Below are 15,772 nucleotides of genomic sequence, written 5' to 3' on the forward strand. Positions count from 1 at the left end.
CGGGTGAGTCAAGTTTTACCGCCCGAGCGAAAACACCCACTTCTAATCGTTTTAAAATTCTTAAAAAATTCAGGAATGGTTGGCATCGCTGTAGAACATTCTGTAAATATTTCAATTTTTTTAATGAAACACGTATATACTTAAATATTTCGTTTTAATTCAATAACCGCTACATTAATTTACATACTTTTCACTGAGAATCCTTTCAAACATTTAGGAAAAATTTGGTGTCATCACTCGTTGTGTGATTGAAATAAATGGAATTTGATATTAAAGTGCAAAGTGTAGCTATGATTTATTATTAAACTGGGCGGTCACTTCCACAAAAGAAGTTGACATGGGTTATTTATGGTACCCTTTAAGGACTTAAGAATTACTAACTATATTATAGAAAAGTTGTTAACAGATGTTTACCAACAATGGGGTATTTATTTATGAGTTATGACAGTGTAGTTGTAAATCTTGATCATTTTTGCCAAGGCGGTCTCAAGATGAAGATCGCCTTGTTTTTGCCTGTAATGTTAAAATTGGAATAATTTAAAATTTTCTTTTGATGCGAATTTCATAAATATATTCTTTGAATTAATTGTGATTTATGTGTGTGCGAAAAAAAAAATTTTTGGTTCAAAATATCAAATCAATTTTTTAAATTTTATGGCTCTGAATGAAGTGATAAGGGCAAATTGATTGCACACGGATTGCACACATTTGAAGCCTTATACAACGTGTAACAGAAATAAGTACGTTAATTTTAACTGGTAATAGAACTCGTCAAAAGGAACAACTTTTCTATCTACCATTTTGCCGTAAAACGATGTTTAATTACAAAAAAAAATTGGAGAGATTTTTCACTAAAATAGCCCTACGCCACTAAATACTGCAATGGCTAATTGAGATCAGCGCTAATATGAAAAAAACATCCATTTTCATCCAGAAAACGTGTTTTAACGCCGAAATCGAAATTCAAATAAATCTACCCGTATAGCAAAAAATCCACTTCGTAAGAATCTGGTTGTTTCACGTTTTTAGGTAGCTTAGTTTTCGAGATATGAACTGTTTTAGGAAAATCTTTCCTATTTTTTAAGCCATTACGCAACGTTTTTCGCCAAAATGACACAAAGAAAAGTTGTTCCTTTTGATGAGTTCTATTACCAGTTAAAATTAATGCACTTATTTCAGAAACACCCTGCATAAGGGAATGTAATCCTAAAGTTTCGTAATTTTTACAATTTTTTTAATGCAGTTAATCGTATAATGTATTCCAACTTTAAAAAAACGATGCTTGGCCATGACAATCTGACAGATTTCATCCTGTATATCTGAATAAAAGTTTGGTTAGGAATTTTGAAAATTTTGAAGGCCCAGTGTTGCCATATTTATGTTCCGCTTTTTTGCGAATCGATACAAGAAATTAATAGAGAACCCAGCATTTTTTATTAAGAATAGCTATTGAAAAAAAAAAGACAAATCAAAACGTAAACATCTGGTGTAGGCTTTAGTCGTTGAATGAGTTTCAAGAACGCTTGCTTAACAGCCCTTTCACAATGGCGTTAACGTTACGTTGATGTTAAAACGTTAATGTTAACGTTAGATCTAATTACATGTATTTCAGTACTTTTTATAAATTATTTCCGTTGGCTAATGTTAGAATGTAACGTTAAGAATCCAGAACATTTCTAGGACTAACGTTAACGCTAACAATATCATGCAACATTAATTTTCATCATAACGTCATTGTGAACGATCTACAATGAAATACATGTAATTTTGAATTTCTAGATCTAACGTTAACATTAACGTTTTAACATCGACGTAACGTTAACGCCAATGTGTATGGGCCTTTAGTTTAACAAGCAGAAAACGGATAAGTTCTCCACTTTTTTTAATAGTATATTGTATATCAAGAGATTTCACACTCGTTTGCTTAAGCCACGCGCCTACGGCTTGTGGCTCAATTCTGCAAACTCGTGTGAAATCTTTCATTTTCAACACGTGGTATACACGATATTTTTCCGACGACCACAAAAAAAACGCTAATATTCGGTATTCCTTCAAACTTCAAATATTATTCGACAGAGCTGCGGACAAAACATACATTGGTGGCCATGGTTACTACAACTGTGTGCAATGATTTCATTGCGCATAGGCTAGAAGGTATCTGATTGGCTAACCAGTTTCATTGCACACGGGTTCGCTATTTGCATGCAATAGCCAACTTTCAATAATAGTTATTTGTGCGAATTTACGCATTTTTCATAGTGGTCGTCGGAAAAAGACATTTACACTTTAACCTCCTCCATTATTTCATCTTCAGAATTATCTTCATCATTAGATTCCGAATCATCTTCTAATGTTTAGCCCACGAATAATTTCGGTCAGATCTCTTTTAAAAAATGGTTCCACTTTTCTGATTTTCCTCTTTTTGTAGTTCTAGTATCCTCCAGACCCTTTTTTGTAATTATGCAATATATAACAGATCTTCCCACCTATAAATTAATTATACAGTTCAGGATTTCATCGAATACAAATTCATTGTTCCCACATTGAAGATATCCATCAATCTGTTAATAATCGCATCATTACTTAGATTGGACCTATCTCGTTTAAAATGTGTCTAGCCGTTTAACACACTACGTTTTGTCTCGACAAACACAACTTTTGGCATTATGTACTTGTAGTAAACCCTTTAAATTATTACGTCATATTTTATCTTAGGCTTTCAAATCCACCGTTTATTATAAAATTATTTACTTTCACACTCTTTGTTATTACTAAAACAATTCATGTCTGACGGCGGTCATTTCGACAAAAAGATACACAAAACACCGTGTTCGTTTTTCTTAAATATAGGTAAATACCTATCACAGATTCACCAATGCTTGAGGCTTGAGTTTAGTCAAATTTAACTTTTTGAGATACAAAGGTGACTCTGTAGAGCATCATAGCAAATCGTTCGATTTTTACAATTATTTAATTTCATCCATGACTTCAATACACTGTAGAGTATTATAAATGTTCGTTGATAAAGATATGTTTGACAGCTTTTGTGCTACCTGGTGCAGCGGTGGATTGTAGCTTCTTAGCACCCTTAGCTACATATTAATCAAAGTGTCTCTTTTCATATAAAGAAAACAAATTTCAAAGAAATTACAAAAACACCTATGTTCGGTTGTATAAAGCGATGTCAAGCTAACATAATGTCAAGCGATCTGATTGGGGGATATTTAAAATTGGATTTGAATCAGCCAATCAAATGGACGGATTTCCGACTTGACGGGTTATTAGCTGACACGATGTTAAGTAAGCTTTACACATACAACCGGGCCTTAAGCTTGTTTGACACGATGCTAAATTTTGTAGAAAATTTGTTAGAAAATGAGAGAGACCCTCGATCAGGACCAATGAACGATCAGGATCATAGTCTGTCTTTGTCAGATCCTGATCGTTCATTGGTCCTCTCATTTTCTAACAAATTTTCTACAACATTTAGTATCGTGTCAAACAAGCTTTAGAGTTGATTTTAACCTTTAATTTTTTTTTGGGTGACTAAATTATTTCTTTCGTTAATTATTTTTTTTTATGGCAGTTGCTATCGTGCTACCAAAAGGGAAAGAAACAAAATTTATCTTTATTATAAATTTTAACATTTCAAAATAGTTTAACATTTCCCTACTAGATCTATCTAACTAAAATATCTACCATTGGTATATACAACTGTCTTATTGATTATTATTAACTGATTGACAGTTCCCAGAAAATGTTTCTATTGAATTATTATTTGGATTGTACTGGTCCTTGATGTTATGCAAGAAGATAACGTATCGTAATAAAATTTCTTTTTTGCCTGAAATGTGATAAATATTTGTTCAAGTATCAGTAAATAAAGTACCTCCTAGGTATGCATTTGTGTAAATAATAGACACATCCCCGTGGCTGTAATAATAAGCGAGATGTGCAAGTCGAAACTGATTCGGACAAGTTAAAAATTGAACATTTTTTGACCGTGTCCAGTGTGATCTAGTCCAGACTGGTGGTGGTCCACGAAAGGGAGCTTGATGAGGGAACTTCACAAGGGCAGAAATGATTACTTTAAGATCATTGAAAAAATGAAAAATTTGAAACTAAAATATCGAATATCTTTTAAACCGTAAAAAGAATATTAAAGGATTAATTTTACATTGCAATTTTTTTTCTCGCTGGCTCAATAAGGGAAATACTCGTAGCTTGGCTGAATTCAAAAATAGCGAACCACTCTTCAAAACCACCATTTCAGAACCGTTTTAAGAACTTTATCTGAGTGTTTACTCAAAGTCCATTTTTGCTCTTTCAAATTTTGCCAATCCAATTCATTGTATTTTAAAAAAATCAAAACCTTTTTTCAGTGACTGACGCAAAATTCCCAAACTTGGATTGATTTCAAACTGCCCAACCGTCGATTGTGTCAACTTTCGTTAACACAAAAACCTAATTAACTTCTTCATCAACATTTGAAAAAATAAACCAATCAATAAAATGTATTTTTCATAAGAAATAAACGAAAACATGTAGCTCGCGTGCGCTCGTCGCCATGACTACAATTGATTCAACACAAATGTACACAACCAAATAGTTCAAAGCAAAAATGTACCACATTTCCACCGTTTTTCTTTTATTCTTCACTAAACTCTGCCACTCTAAATATCTAGAAGGCGAAATCCACACCAATGACGTAATAATTATTTCTTTCTAGACATTTCCGCCGTCACACTCTTGTTGTTGCCGTAGAACTGGGCTTTCCTCGCACGCTTCTGCTTTCTCTCCGAAGAGGGCCAGTTCGAGTACTTCTTGGAGTTCAACGAGGACCAAGGTGTTCCAAATTTGCTGCTCTACTACGACACCGACGACCAATGGCCCGCTGTGTACAAGACCACCAAGGTATGCTTCAAATCCTTCATCACCCCCATGACCAACACCGATTTGCAGACTTGCTATGAGAAAGAAGCCGTTCTGCACGTCGAGCAGAACCAAATCATCAACCTCACCACCACCCACGTCTACCTCAAACAACTGTCCGGCTGTGCCATCAAACCTGTCGTCCCTCCGACGCTCAGACCCACCGCCGCGTCGACCAAACCCACAACGCGAAGAACCGCAAGGACCAGAAAAGTACAAAATCGCACCCCCATCAAGACCGTCACGGTGGAACTGCCGACTCCTAGACCCACGACCCCCACGTACGACCCCTCGACAGTCACCTTCGAGGAGGAGTTTGGTTCGACGACTGCCGACCCCAAGAGCCAGTGGGAGAGCGTTTTCGAAACCAGTCCCGCGACTCCACCTACCAAAGCACCGATCAAGAAGCGGGCGGTGAGACCTTCGCCCCCCGTCCAGAGATGGACCGGTCGCACCGTCAACTGTCACAACGCGAGGAAATTCAGGAGCGCGAGGGAGCGGTGGTGGTTCATCGCTTTGAGCAACTGCAACGGTACCAGAGGTATCAATGTTAAATACAAGATCTTGATGACTAATGGACCCCCGGGGGACTACTGGCACGAGCATTTCTCAGCGGATGAGTTTTGTGAGTCACCGTTAAATCCAAGATCTGTTTCTTTACCAAATATTTCAGATATCCTCCCGATTCTGATGGCGTTCTCCATCGCCTACTCCTTTCTCATGTTGGGGATAATCATGTGCTCGATCGAGCTAAAGTCAAGACAGCTGCTCCATACCACTTACAAAATCTTCGTAGTTTCTGCCATTTTCCAACTCTTCGGCATCATCTTGACCAGCGCGGCTTACCTCAAATACGCCGTCAACGGACTGGGGCCCAGCAAAGTCAGAAGAGCGGGTAAGGAGTCGACGATTTTATTCGTTTCGTTACAAATCACACTTTGTGGTGCTGCAGGTGCGATCTTTATGGGGGCATCTGAGACCTTATACCTCCTCCTGCTCCTCCTCTTAGCTAAAGGTTTCACCATAACTCGGGGCCGCCTCCCGTTATCCGCCAGCGTCAAGCTCACCGTCTTTATGTGCTTGTACGTGGTGACCTACATCTCCATATTCATCTACGAGGCCAACGTTTTCGACCCCGGTGAGGTGCTCTACCTCTACGAATCCCCTGCAGGGTACGGCCTCATCACCTTGCGAATCCTGGCCTGGTGTATGTTTATCTACTCGACAGTTTTCACCCTCAAGCACTACCCCGAGAAGGTAACTACTGCTGTAGTCTTGTGTTGATCAACAACACATACTTACAGTCGAACTTCTACTACCCTTTCAATGTGTGCGGCACCATGTGGTTCATCGCCGGCCCCGCCTTCATCCTCTCTGCCAACTCTTACATAGACAAGTGGATCCGCGAGTCGGTGGTGTGCTCAGTTCTCCAATTCATCAGTTTTGGAGGACATTTGACCTTCTTGGTACGTCCTTTAAATCTCTACTTGTCACAATTACAGATACCTGCATTACCGACACTTGACACTGTCAAATTTGTGAGTGATTTCAATGCATCAAACCTTGCCGCCCTCCCCCTCCTGTCCATTTTCACCCCTTTCTCTGCACCAGATCCTGACGATGCCCTCCGTGGCCAACAAGAACTTTCCCTACCACGTCCGCACCACCCAGATCGGTGTGATGGAAATGACGGGAACCTCCGGTGGCAGCACCATCGAACAGTTCGGCCACCACGTTTACGAGCCGTCAGGTACAGTACGAGAACAAACCGTTATTGTGCCGTTGACGCGTAGAACTGAAGAGATATTTGAAGGAATGTACAGCCAGCCGGTGCACAACATCAGAAGAGAGAGCCTCAACGAAGAACTGAACAACACCAGAAACCTGATGATGGAGAACGTTTTGAGCTGGTCGCTGGCCAAGAACTTGGCGGCGATCGAAGCGCCCCACTTCGAGCGCATCGAACGGAGCGGTTTCGGTGAGTGTGGCGGCGTAGAGGGCGCTGTGGTTTAACCGGCGAGTTACAGCTTCGGACAATTCCGAGAACAACTCGGTCCTGACCAGTCGGAGATCGTCGCTGCAGCAGCCGACCAATCACTTCGAAGATTACGTCAGAGAGGTGCCCGTTCAGTTGTTCACGGTCAGCAGGATGGTGGCCGGGACCGATTGCAATCCCAGCGCCACCCCCAACGGGAAAACTGTCTAAACATTGGAAAGCACAAATTTTTTTATCGATCGACGAGTTTTTATAATGGAAGTACAAAATAGAATGTAGCGCTAGAAGAGATTGAAGCGGGATCATGACGAGGTAGAGACTTCAGTGCAGAGCTTCTTCGAACATTTATCCAATAGGAAATGAGCGATTTTCTTATTGGACGCCTTCGTTCAATAGAATTCCCATAGAAATTTTTCAAAGATATGTGATTAGTGTGAACTATACAAAAAAACTAAATAAACAAATCACTTTAAATAAAATCTCTAGTACTTATTCACTTTTGAACTGAAAAAAAAAAAATTGTCATGATGATTTTTCACGTACCTGGATGGATTAAGGACGGGGTAGGATTAAGACAAACTTCTCTAATACTCATATATTTTTTTCTTAACTACCACAGCCAGTTAGTCGATCACTTTTATCCTGAAGACAATCTTTTGGTCCAGACCGATGTACGAGTCGCTCAGGAAGTATCCAGAATAGTGGTACACTCCTAAAATGAAACAATTAGATATTGATAACCTCGTAGGTCACAGTAGAACGAAACTCGACTCGTAGATTGATTCATACCGCCAAAACAAAAACCTTACTGCGTGATTCCTTGCTAAACAGACAAAAATCGTTGATTCTACATGACAAATAAAACCGTACGAATCGATTCAGACTCACTTTTCGTTCTCCATGGCCACAACCCCGTCAGTTTTTTATCACACTCACCCCTTCCTACTGGAATGTCCACCTGCACGTCCAAATTCTTGTTGCGCTTGACCGTAAACCTTTGCATCCTCTCGAGCTCACTCTCCGCCGCCATCACAAAGAACCAAGACTCTTCCTTCTGCTTGCTGAACTTCTTGCTGTAGACGTTCAGGTTGTTGGTACCGTCTCTGGTCACGTCGAACTCGAAAATGCACCGACTCCCTGTCTGTACTTCCAAACACACTTCGTTCCGATCGATTTTGTAATCGATGGCTTTGTTGGTCGTTTGGTCTTTCACTGCAAATCTAACCTCTAAAATCGGTATGCGCATCAACGCTTTAACCACTTCTGATGCCTTCTGCTTATCTAGCATCTCTTCTAAAAGACCGATCACCATTTTTTTATGAGTTTTAAAGACTGTCTTAAGTACGGGAATCGACAAATTCTGACAGTTTGGAGGTAGTAGCTTTTCTGCCGTCATTCTTCTGTAGATGGCGCTGCACGATTCTGTGGTGACGTGGGGGAGCATCATCGTACTGTTACAGTCCACCATCAGTCCTTGTATCAACATTTGACAAAGATAGATCAGCTTGACGGTGCAGTCGAGCCAACTCTTGTAAGACGCAAGACTGACCATAGCTTGTATGATTCGGATGACTTGATCGAAAACAGTCTTGAGATCTACTACGTACTCCTGATTGGGTAGTTTCTTGTCGGAGAGGTAACACTTGATGAGGAGGAGCACCTTGAGGTGTGGGGAATCGAAAGGTTGTCTAGTTTTCAGATTCATGTCCATCACCAAATGCCTAGAATTTTTCAATTATTTCATAACCTCACTTTAAACGTCAAAGCAACAGTGACTTCAGACACTAAACCAACAGCTACTTTAGACACCCGTGTGACATATGCTCACTTTCGGTGTTTTACATAGCAGCAACATAACCTCACTTTCTCCACTCGCCTCACCTGTTAATTTTATCCTCGTTGTGTCTCACCGGAAACAAAGCGTACTCCTCTACTTGACACATGTTCGTCAACAAATCATCCAAAGAACTATCTTCGGCTACGTTGTTGTGCAAATACAACATCGTCTTGCATGACAAGTAATACTGGGCGGCCAACTGTCCTAAAAACGTCGACTCGTAGAAATCTCCAACCTCCTGAAACCATCTCTTATCATTTCACACCCTCGACTACACACGACTCACCTCATTAATGATCGTGACACACTGACTCTCCTGCAAGGTATTCGCCACGGACTCTGCCAACTCCTGGAGATACAAATTCGCGTTGTCAACGCTCTCCATCTTGTAGTAGGTCGGATTGACCAACAACCTCCTGAAGAAGAAGGTCGAGCAGATCAGGTCGATCAATTGGGTGCGACAAGTGACGGTTCCGTTGGCGATCTCTGCATTGATGTGTTCCGGAAGGACTTGCAGGAGACTCGACTCGACCGGGAACGGCTCAAAGAGAAACTTGCGGTAGAAGTTCTTCTTGCTTTCTTGGACGAAGACGCAAGCGACTCCGCTGGTGTCGAACTGGGGCCGCCCGGCCCTCCCCATCATCTGTAAGACGTCGGTGACCGGCATGTCGACGTAGCGCTTGGTGGCGCCGTCGTAGTACTCCGTCCCTTTGACTATGACGAGGTGCGCCGGGAAGTTGACTCCCCACGCCAGCGTGGCCGTCGCCACTAACACCTGAATCTTCTGGTTGACGAACAACTCTTCGACGACCTTCCTGTCGTGCTCCTGGAGGCCGGCGTGGTGAATCCCTATCCCGAACAAGAGCAAGTAGCTCAGGTCCGAATCGGAAATCGTCGACCTGAGCGCTTCGATCTCGTCTTGTGGACAGTGCAACCACTGTTTCGGATTGGTGTCGCTCAAGAGGGACTTGATCAAGTCGTACGACGTGATTCTGGTTTGCTTGCGCGACGACACGAAGATCAGAGTGGGGCTCTCTGGGGCGTACTGACAGATCGCTTGGTACGCCGGTCTATTCATTGTCGCCATCCTCGGACAGTAATTCTTCGCGGAGAAACCCTTCAAGTGGATTTCCAGAGGGACGGGACGCACCGACGAGCTGAAATTGAACAGACCCTTCTTCTCGATCCCCAACCAGTTGGCCAGATCGCCGGCGTTGGCCATCGCCGTCGACAGTCCCACAATTCTGACTTTTGCGTTCTTCACGCTGTTTATGTAGTTCATGCGAGAGACGATCACCTCGAGGACCGGTCCTCGTTCTTCTGCCAACAAGTGGATCTCGTCGATGATGATCAAGCCGACCTGCATCACGAAGTCCTTCTGGAGCCAGTTTCGACTCATGCCGTCCCATTTCTCGGGGGTGGTGATTATTATGTCGGCGGAAGCGATCAGCGAGGACCTGGGGGTGATGTCACCGGTCACCTCGACCACTTTTTTCGAGATCTTGCTGAACTTCTGGGTCCAGTCTTGGACCCGCTCCCGAACCAGAGCTTTCATGGGGGCTATGTAGACGACCTACAAGAATTATTTTTTTAAATTAAAAAACAAAACAAACAATTTGACCTTGCGATCGGGCCGACGCGTGAACAACCTCAAGATGCAAATCTCTGAAACGATCGTCTTTCCGGAGCCCGTCGGGGCCCCCAGAAGCACATTAGAATCGGCATTGTAGCAACAGTGGAACACCTGACTCTGCACAGCGTTGAAATGCGTGAAACCGTACAACTGTTCGAACTCTTCGTTGTGCAGAGCCGTCTTCGGGAGGGGCCTCACGTTCAAAAACTTCGTCTGAATGGTGTAGCTCGGCAACATGTTCAACTTGTCCAAGTCGATGCGGTACGAAGTGGCCGTGTCTGTAACCTACCACAATCAGCGCCACCACGCGACTACCAATCAACTTACGCATATATTTGCTGTTCACAACCGTTACGAAATATTCCATCGAGTGTGGTTTGAGCAGAGGAACGGTGAAGATCAACTCAACTGGTTCTTTAGCTACCACCACTTTCTTGGCGATGACGAACGACTCGAAATGGTAGATGCTGTCATGCGTTGGGTCCTCCACCCAAGCGTAGTAGTGTTGGACGTTACCGTGTATACTGGTGTCCCAACTGTAGTTGGCACTGATCAACACCTGAATCCTGATGACTCCTTCGGTGATCGGTTTGACCGTCACGTCCAAGTCCACTTTGGGAAACGCCTTACAAAAATGATGCACCCTATTGGCCAAGTGTCTGTTTCTGACCAAATCCAACAGATCGCGCTCGCTCATCTCCTGCAGCTCGTCTATGGAGATCTTCTGGAGGACGTCGAGCGCTCTGTACCCCTTCACTTCGAGCTCCTTGAACTGCAACAGGGGTTGCCTGTCCGACCAGGCTTGTTGCTCGACCATCTGGGCCACTTGCAGACACCTGGACACTTGGATGCTGTAGTTTTTGTCGACGGCTATCTCGAAGAGCGCTCGAGCCAGTCGGGTCACGCTCTGCATGATGAACTCGCAGTCGGACACTAGCGAAGACACTCGAATCTTCGCTCGCGATATGTTCGCCTGGATCAGGACCAAAACCTTGAAGACGACATCGCTGGGGTCCAAATTGAACTCGAACTGGCTGTACTCCTCGTGGAGGCGGTCCAGCTCGTCGAGCTCGTCGTTTCGGACCTGAATGAGACAAGCGAGTTGGTGAGTGAGAAAGTGAGTTGGTGAACGAGAATGTCGTGAGAAAGTGAGTTGGTCTGTGCAGAAAGTGAGTTGGTGAACGAGAAAGTCACTTGATGAGTGTACAAAGTGAGTTAGTGACGAGTACTGAACTCACTTGAATGTGCTGAAATTCGGATGCGTTGCTTATCAGATTAAGAATGTCTGCCTCGACCATGTTCCTCTCGAAGTGATCGTGGAAGTACTTCATCGTCTGATGGGAAATGTAATAGAAACTAGCTATTCTGCCGTAATTCGTCGGTCTGAGCTCCCCCAGAGTGGTATTGAACCGCACCATCTCAGCATTTTCCAGCGTTACGGCTGCGTCAAAAAGCTTGCGTTCGAGATACTGAAAGAGCTTCTCAGGTTCCTGAAAACACCTACGTAATCTCCATTGTTGATCTCATTTCGTGGACTTGCCCAGATTTCGGTGAAAGTGAGCCCGTACACCAGCGGATTCTTCTTGATCCTGCAGTAGACGAAAGTGTTGGTGAGCCACTCCATGGCCTCTTTCAGATTCGACACCGTCCCTAACACAACCTCGGCGTTCAGGTGATTTGGCACGTTGTTGAGGAACTGACTCTCTATTGGTGCTTGTGACGTCAACAAACTCATATAATTCGTCATGTTTTGTACGTTGGTGATGATCATGCCGTGCCCTGAGGTGTCATATTGGGGCCGTCCGGCCCTGCCGAATATCTGCATTATGTCAAGCATGTCCATGTCGACGAACGACGACTTCTGGGCGTCGTATCGCGTCGTCCCCTTAACAAAAAAAAATCAATGAAATGTTTTCCAAACAAGAATTTAAAAAAATTACCCTGATTATGACCGCGTGCGCTGGCAGATTCACCCCCCACGCCAGCGTCGTCGTACAAACAATCACCTTGAGCGCCCCCACGCGGAACAAACTCTCAACTTCCAGCCTGTCGGACCTGCACATGCCCGCATGGTGCACGCCGAACCCGTTCGGCACCAACAACTCCAACTCGCTGCTCTTGAAGCTGGTCCTGGAGCGCGTCCTCTTCTCCGGCAGGAACATGGTCAAGTGATTGTTGGCTTTCGCGTAGCCCAGCAGATTCTTGGCTACCACCGCCGTCAGATTCCTCGACGTCACGAACACCATCACCTGATTGCCCTGTTTGATGATCGGCGTCAGCTTGTTGTAACAGATCAGGTCCATGGCGTCCTGGTCGTTCTTGTTCTTCGCACCGATGAAGGTCATGGTGAGGGGAACGGAACGGAAGCGGTTGTCAAAGAAGAAAAGGCCGGTGTTGGGGTTGACTTTGAGGAAGTTGGCCACGTCCAGGTAGCCGGGTAGAGTGGCCGAGAGGGCCACTATGCGGATGATGCTCTGACTGCTGAGGACTTGGCGGAGGGTGCGAGCGACGAGGGCTTCGATGACGGGGCCCCGGTCGGAGTTGAGAAGGTGGACCTCGTCCAAGATGAGGAGCTTGACCAGGCTGGTCACTTCGGTATCGACTGCAAAAGACGGAAATTCTTATTTTTGATTCGATTTTACGCATCCACACCGCAACAAATTCCATGGCCCATTACTGAACCAGACAACAAACAAATGAATCAGACATTAAATGTCTTTATTTCATTTTTACAACACTCATCTCTTCCAACAAATCCTCTTTATCACCATAGCACAAAGATAAATCTTTTATGACCTGTTTCATCAACTTGAGACAATTACTCACCTGCCCCTTTCCGCGAAATCACATCCCACTTTTCGGGCGTGGTCACCAGCATCTGAGTCTCGGCGATTTCCTTCTTGGTCAGCTGCATATCTCCAGTCAACTCCTTCACCACAATCCCGATCGGAGACAACTTCTTGCTGAAATTGGCCACCATCTCCGTAGCCAACGCCTTCATGGGACAAACGTACACGATCTAAACAAACAAACAACCAACCGAATAAACTCGCCGCGACTCCCTCACGACGCTAACCTTGAAATCGTCTTTTCTGATCAAGCCTCCATCCATGTGCGACTTAATCTGGTGGACTATCGCCAATAAAGCTATGTTAGTTTTTCCGGCGCCCGTGGGGGCGCAAATCAGCATGTTCTCGTTAGTGTGGTACGCCACCGGGAACACCTCTGACTGTATCCTGTTGAACTCTTTGATGTCCTTGAATACCAGGCTGCCTGTAGTGTCCAAACTACTGACTTTCACCAGGTCGATGTCGTCACTCTTGGGTCTGGTCCCGCCCGGCAAAGTAAACTCGACATGAGTGGAAGTCTCTTTTTTGATCGTATTTTCGGGTTGTTTGAGGGTGACGCCGTTAAACTTGGCTAAAAAGTGAGGTTACATCATCGCATTTTTTCCCGTAAATACATTTTATTACTGGTGATCGAAATGTTGCGCAATTGATCATGAACGTGCGGATAGTCGACTTTATCGGGCCCCTTTCTGAATATCGGTTGGTGCTTAACATAATTCAAATCCTCCTCGATGAGTTCGGACCTATCAATGTCGGCAATACAGAACTCTGTACCGCAAAACTCCCATACTCACAAAAACTCCTGCTGACCGTTCGCTTTCTGCTTCTTCTCCAACTTTCTCAACGTCTTCGCCAGATTCTTCTCTTCTTCGCTTTGCACGATCACTTGACTCGCCAACGCCGGTGTGTTGTAGCGATTGGCAGGTCTGGCTTCGAGTCTTCGATTGCCCACCACAGGAGCTTTCTCCCCTTCGCTCCAATCGATCTGGGAATTTCTGTGCTGGATTATTTCGTTCAAAAACTCAAAGACCTCGCAACCGAAAACGTCCAAAAAATAATTCAGCAGTTCCTCGTTGGATTTTGGTGACGTCAAGCCCGTCACTATGACCTCTTTAAATTCATCAAACGGAAATTCGGCAATTTTATTTTGGAAATGTTCAAATCGTTTCTTGATTTGGTAAGTGCTGTTCACTGAAGCGGCGGCCGCTAGCGTAATTTCTTCAACGTCGTCTTCCACAGAAGGGTCATCTTCAGTCATCGGAATGTAAAAAATCAAGTCCAACTCTTTCTCAGCTGGCTTCTTAATATCTGACTCAACAAATTTACTTAAGTCAGTCTTTGATCTAAAAAAATCTGGGGGGGCACTGTCATTGATAAAATCCAACTCAGACTTGATCTTCTCCAGTTCCCTCTGGGGCAACTTCTTCAAGACCCCCTTACAGTGCCTAACATTATTGTTCCAGTCTTTTAAAACTTGCAACAAACACATGTCGACTACTTTGTCTAATAACCCCTCACAAACAATATCTTTCAGATGGGCTCTAAATACTTTCTTGATGTGCTCCATGTACAGGACGCATCGCAATCCGGGGGCCGGGTCCTTGTACTTGAAATGACGATACAATTGGTCAAGTATTTGCCTAAAAATGACAGTTCAAAGACACAATGAGGGGCTGAGTAAACCTACTTTTCCGGCGCTTCAGGCTTAGGGGGCGCGGCGTTGAGACGCTGTAGTCCGTGAAAATCAGTGAAAAAGTTTCTGGTCGTCTCATTTTGTGATGAAAAAGAATCGACTGCAAATGAATGGTGACATAACCTCACATTTCAAAACGTTTAAACTTACCGACAACCATTCCGTACTTGTTATAATAAATTGTAAAAAATTAAGAAGATGACGTACAGTATAAAGAGAATGAATGAATGTAAAACATAAAATTGTGAATTTCTTGTGTAATATTACACAGATTAGATATGATTCGTTAGTAGCAGGTGCTGCCACCAGGGTGCGCCTAAATCCTAAAAGTTAGACAGCTGTCAATCCCCCATTCAAATTAAATTATTATTCCTAATCAATAATTGTTTATTCTGAGGGTGGGACGATATTTTTCTTCAAAAATTGTCTGTCATGAGTTGTTTTCCAGTTTGGTTCCATCCGGCATGATTTAATTTCGGATTGGGGACACAACCCCCACGCCTGTCATAACCCCTTTATCGCTGCTTATAACTCTGTTATTTATGTGTTGTTTTGATCAAACCGGTTGGGTTTTTGTTACGTCGTCGCAATTTAATATAAGCGTCGTCCGGACGCCGGTTTGTCTGGCGCCGAGACGCTACTCCACCAACAAAGGATGAGACACAGCGAAGCGTCGCATTGACCTTACCCTACTTTTTCCCAGTCGATATCGTGTACGGGGGTGGCGACATTTCCGCAGTGACGCCTGAAAAGCCCCGACGCGGGCCGCCCAGCACCGGGGAACCCCCCGTACAGCGACATCTTCGATACAGATAAAAAGTTTAATTTATAC

The 15,772-nt window shown here is 43.8% G+C and overlaps 2 protein-coding genes across 3 annotated transcripts; one reads left to right on the forward strand and one right to left on the reverse strand.

The window, feature by feature from the left end:
• Positions 1–3,526: 3,526 nt before the first annotated feature.
• LOC138128993 (transmembrane protein 145-like) lies at positions 3,527–7,407 on the forward strand. 2 transcript variants are annotated; one of them, XM_069045246.1, is made up of 9 exons: positions 3,527–4,708; positions 4,765–4,914; positions 4,963–5,557; positions 5,606–5,827; positions 5,885–6,189; positions 6,237–6,398; positions 6,544–6,682; positions 6,746–6,910; positions 6,960–7,407. In XM_069045246.1, exons 1-9 carry the CDS (start codon positions 4,622–4,624, stop codon positions 7,136–7,138), a joined length of 2,004 nt encoding a protein of 667 aa, XP_068901347.1. In that variant the 5' UTR covers positions 3,527–4,621; the 3' UTR covers positions 7,139–7,407. The 2 variants fall into 2 exon arrangements, with proteins under 2 accessions (XP_068901347.1, XP_068901346.1); XM_069045245.1 differs by having other exon boundaries at positions 3,528–4,708; positions 6,544–6,910.
• A 101-nt stretch (positions 7,408–7,508) lies between these two features.
• LOC138128989 (activating signal cointegrator 1 complex subunit 3-like) lies at positions 7,509–15,254 on the reverse strand. The gene is made up of 15 exons (XM_069045232.1): positions 15,091–15,254; positions 14,935–15,040; positions 14,042–14,887; positions 13,872–13,990; positions 13,475–13,818; positions 13,225–13,417; positions 12,339–13,000; positions 11,939–12,283; positions 11,637–11,888; positions 10,726–11,482; positions 10,387–10,676; positions 9,052–10,338; positions 8,810–9,003; positions 7,865–8,649; positions 7,509–7,640 (listed from the first exon to the last, which is right to left on the reverse strand). The coding sequence occupies exons 1-15, from the start codon at positions 15,098–15,100 to the stop codon at positions 7,552–7,554; spliced, it is 6,279 nt and encodes a 2,092-aa protein (XP_068901333.1). The 5' UTR covers positions 15,101–15,254; the 3' UTR covers positions 7,509–7,551.
• Between the last annotated feature and the right edge of the window lie 518 nt (positions 15,255–15,772).

The sequence above is a fragment of the Tenebrio molitor genome, chromosome 4, assembly GCF_963966145.1.
Source record: "Tenebrio molitor chromosome 4, icTenMoli1.1, whole genome shotgun sequence".
NCBI classification, from domain to species: Eukaryota; Metazoa; Arthropoda; class Insecta; order Coleoptera; family Tenebrionidae; genus Tenebrio; species Tenebrio molitor.

Coding starts and splice junctions, on each gene's coding strand:
- LOC138128993 (XM_069045245.1), top strand. CDS start 4,622: ATGTACCACATTTCCACCGTTTTTCTTTTATTCTTCACTAAACTCTGC. Junction 5,558..5,605: donor TTTCTCAGCGGATGAGTTTT/GTGAGTCACCGT, acceptor CAAATATTTCAG/ATATCCTCCCGATTCTGATG. Junction 6,911..6,959: donor CATCGAACGGAGCGGTTTCG/GTGAGTGTGGCG, acceptor GGCGAGTTACAG/CTTCGGACAATTCCGAGAAC.
- LOC138128989 (XM_069045232.1), bottom strand. Junction 13,001..13,224: donor GATTTCGCGGAAAGGGGCAG/GTGAGTAATTGT, acceptor CGTCTTTTGCAG/TCGATACCGAAGTGACCAGC. Junction 10,339..10,386: donor CGCGTCGGCCCGATCGCAAG/GTCAAATTGTTT, acceptor TAATTCTTGTAG/GTCGTCTACATAGCCCCCAT.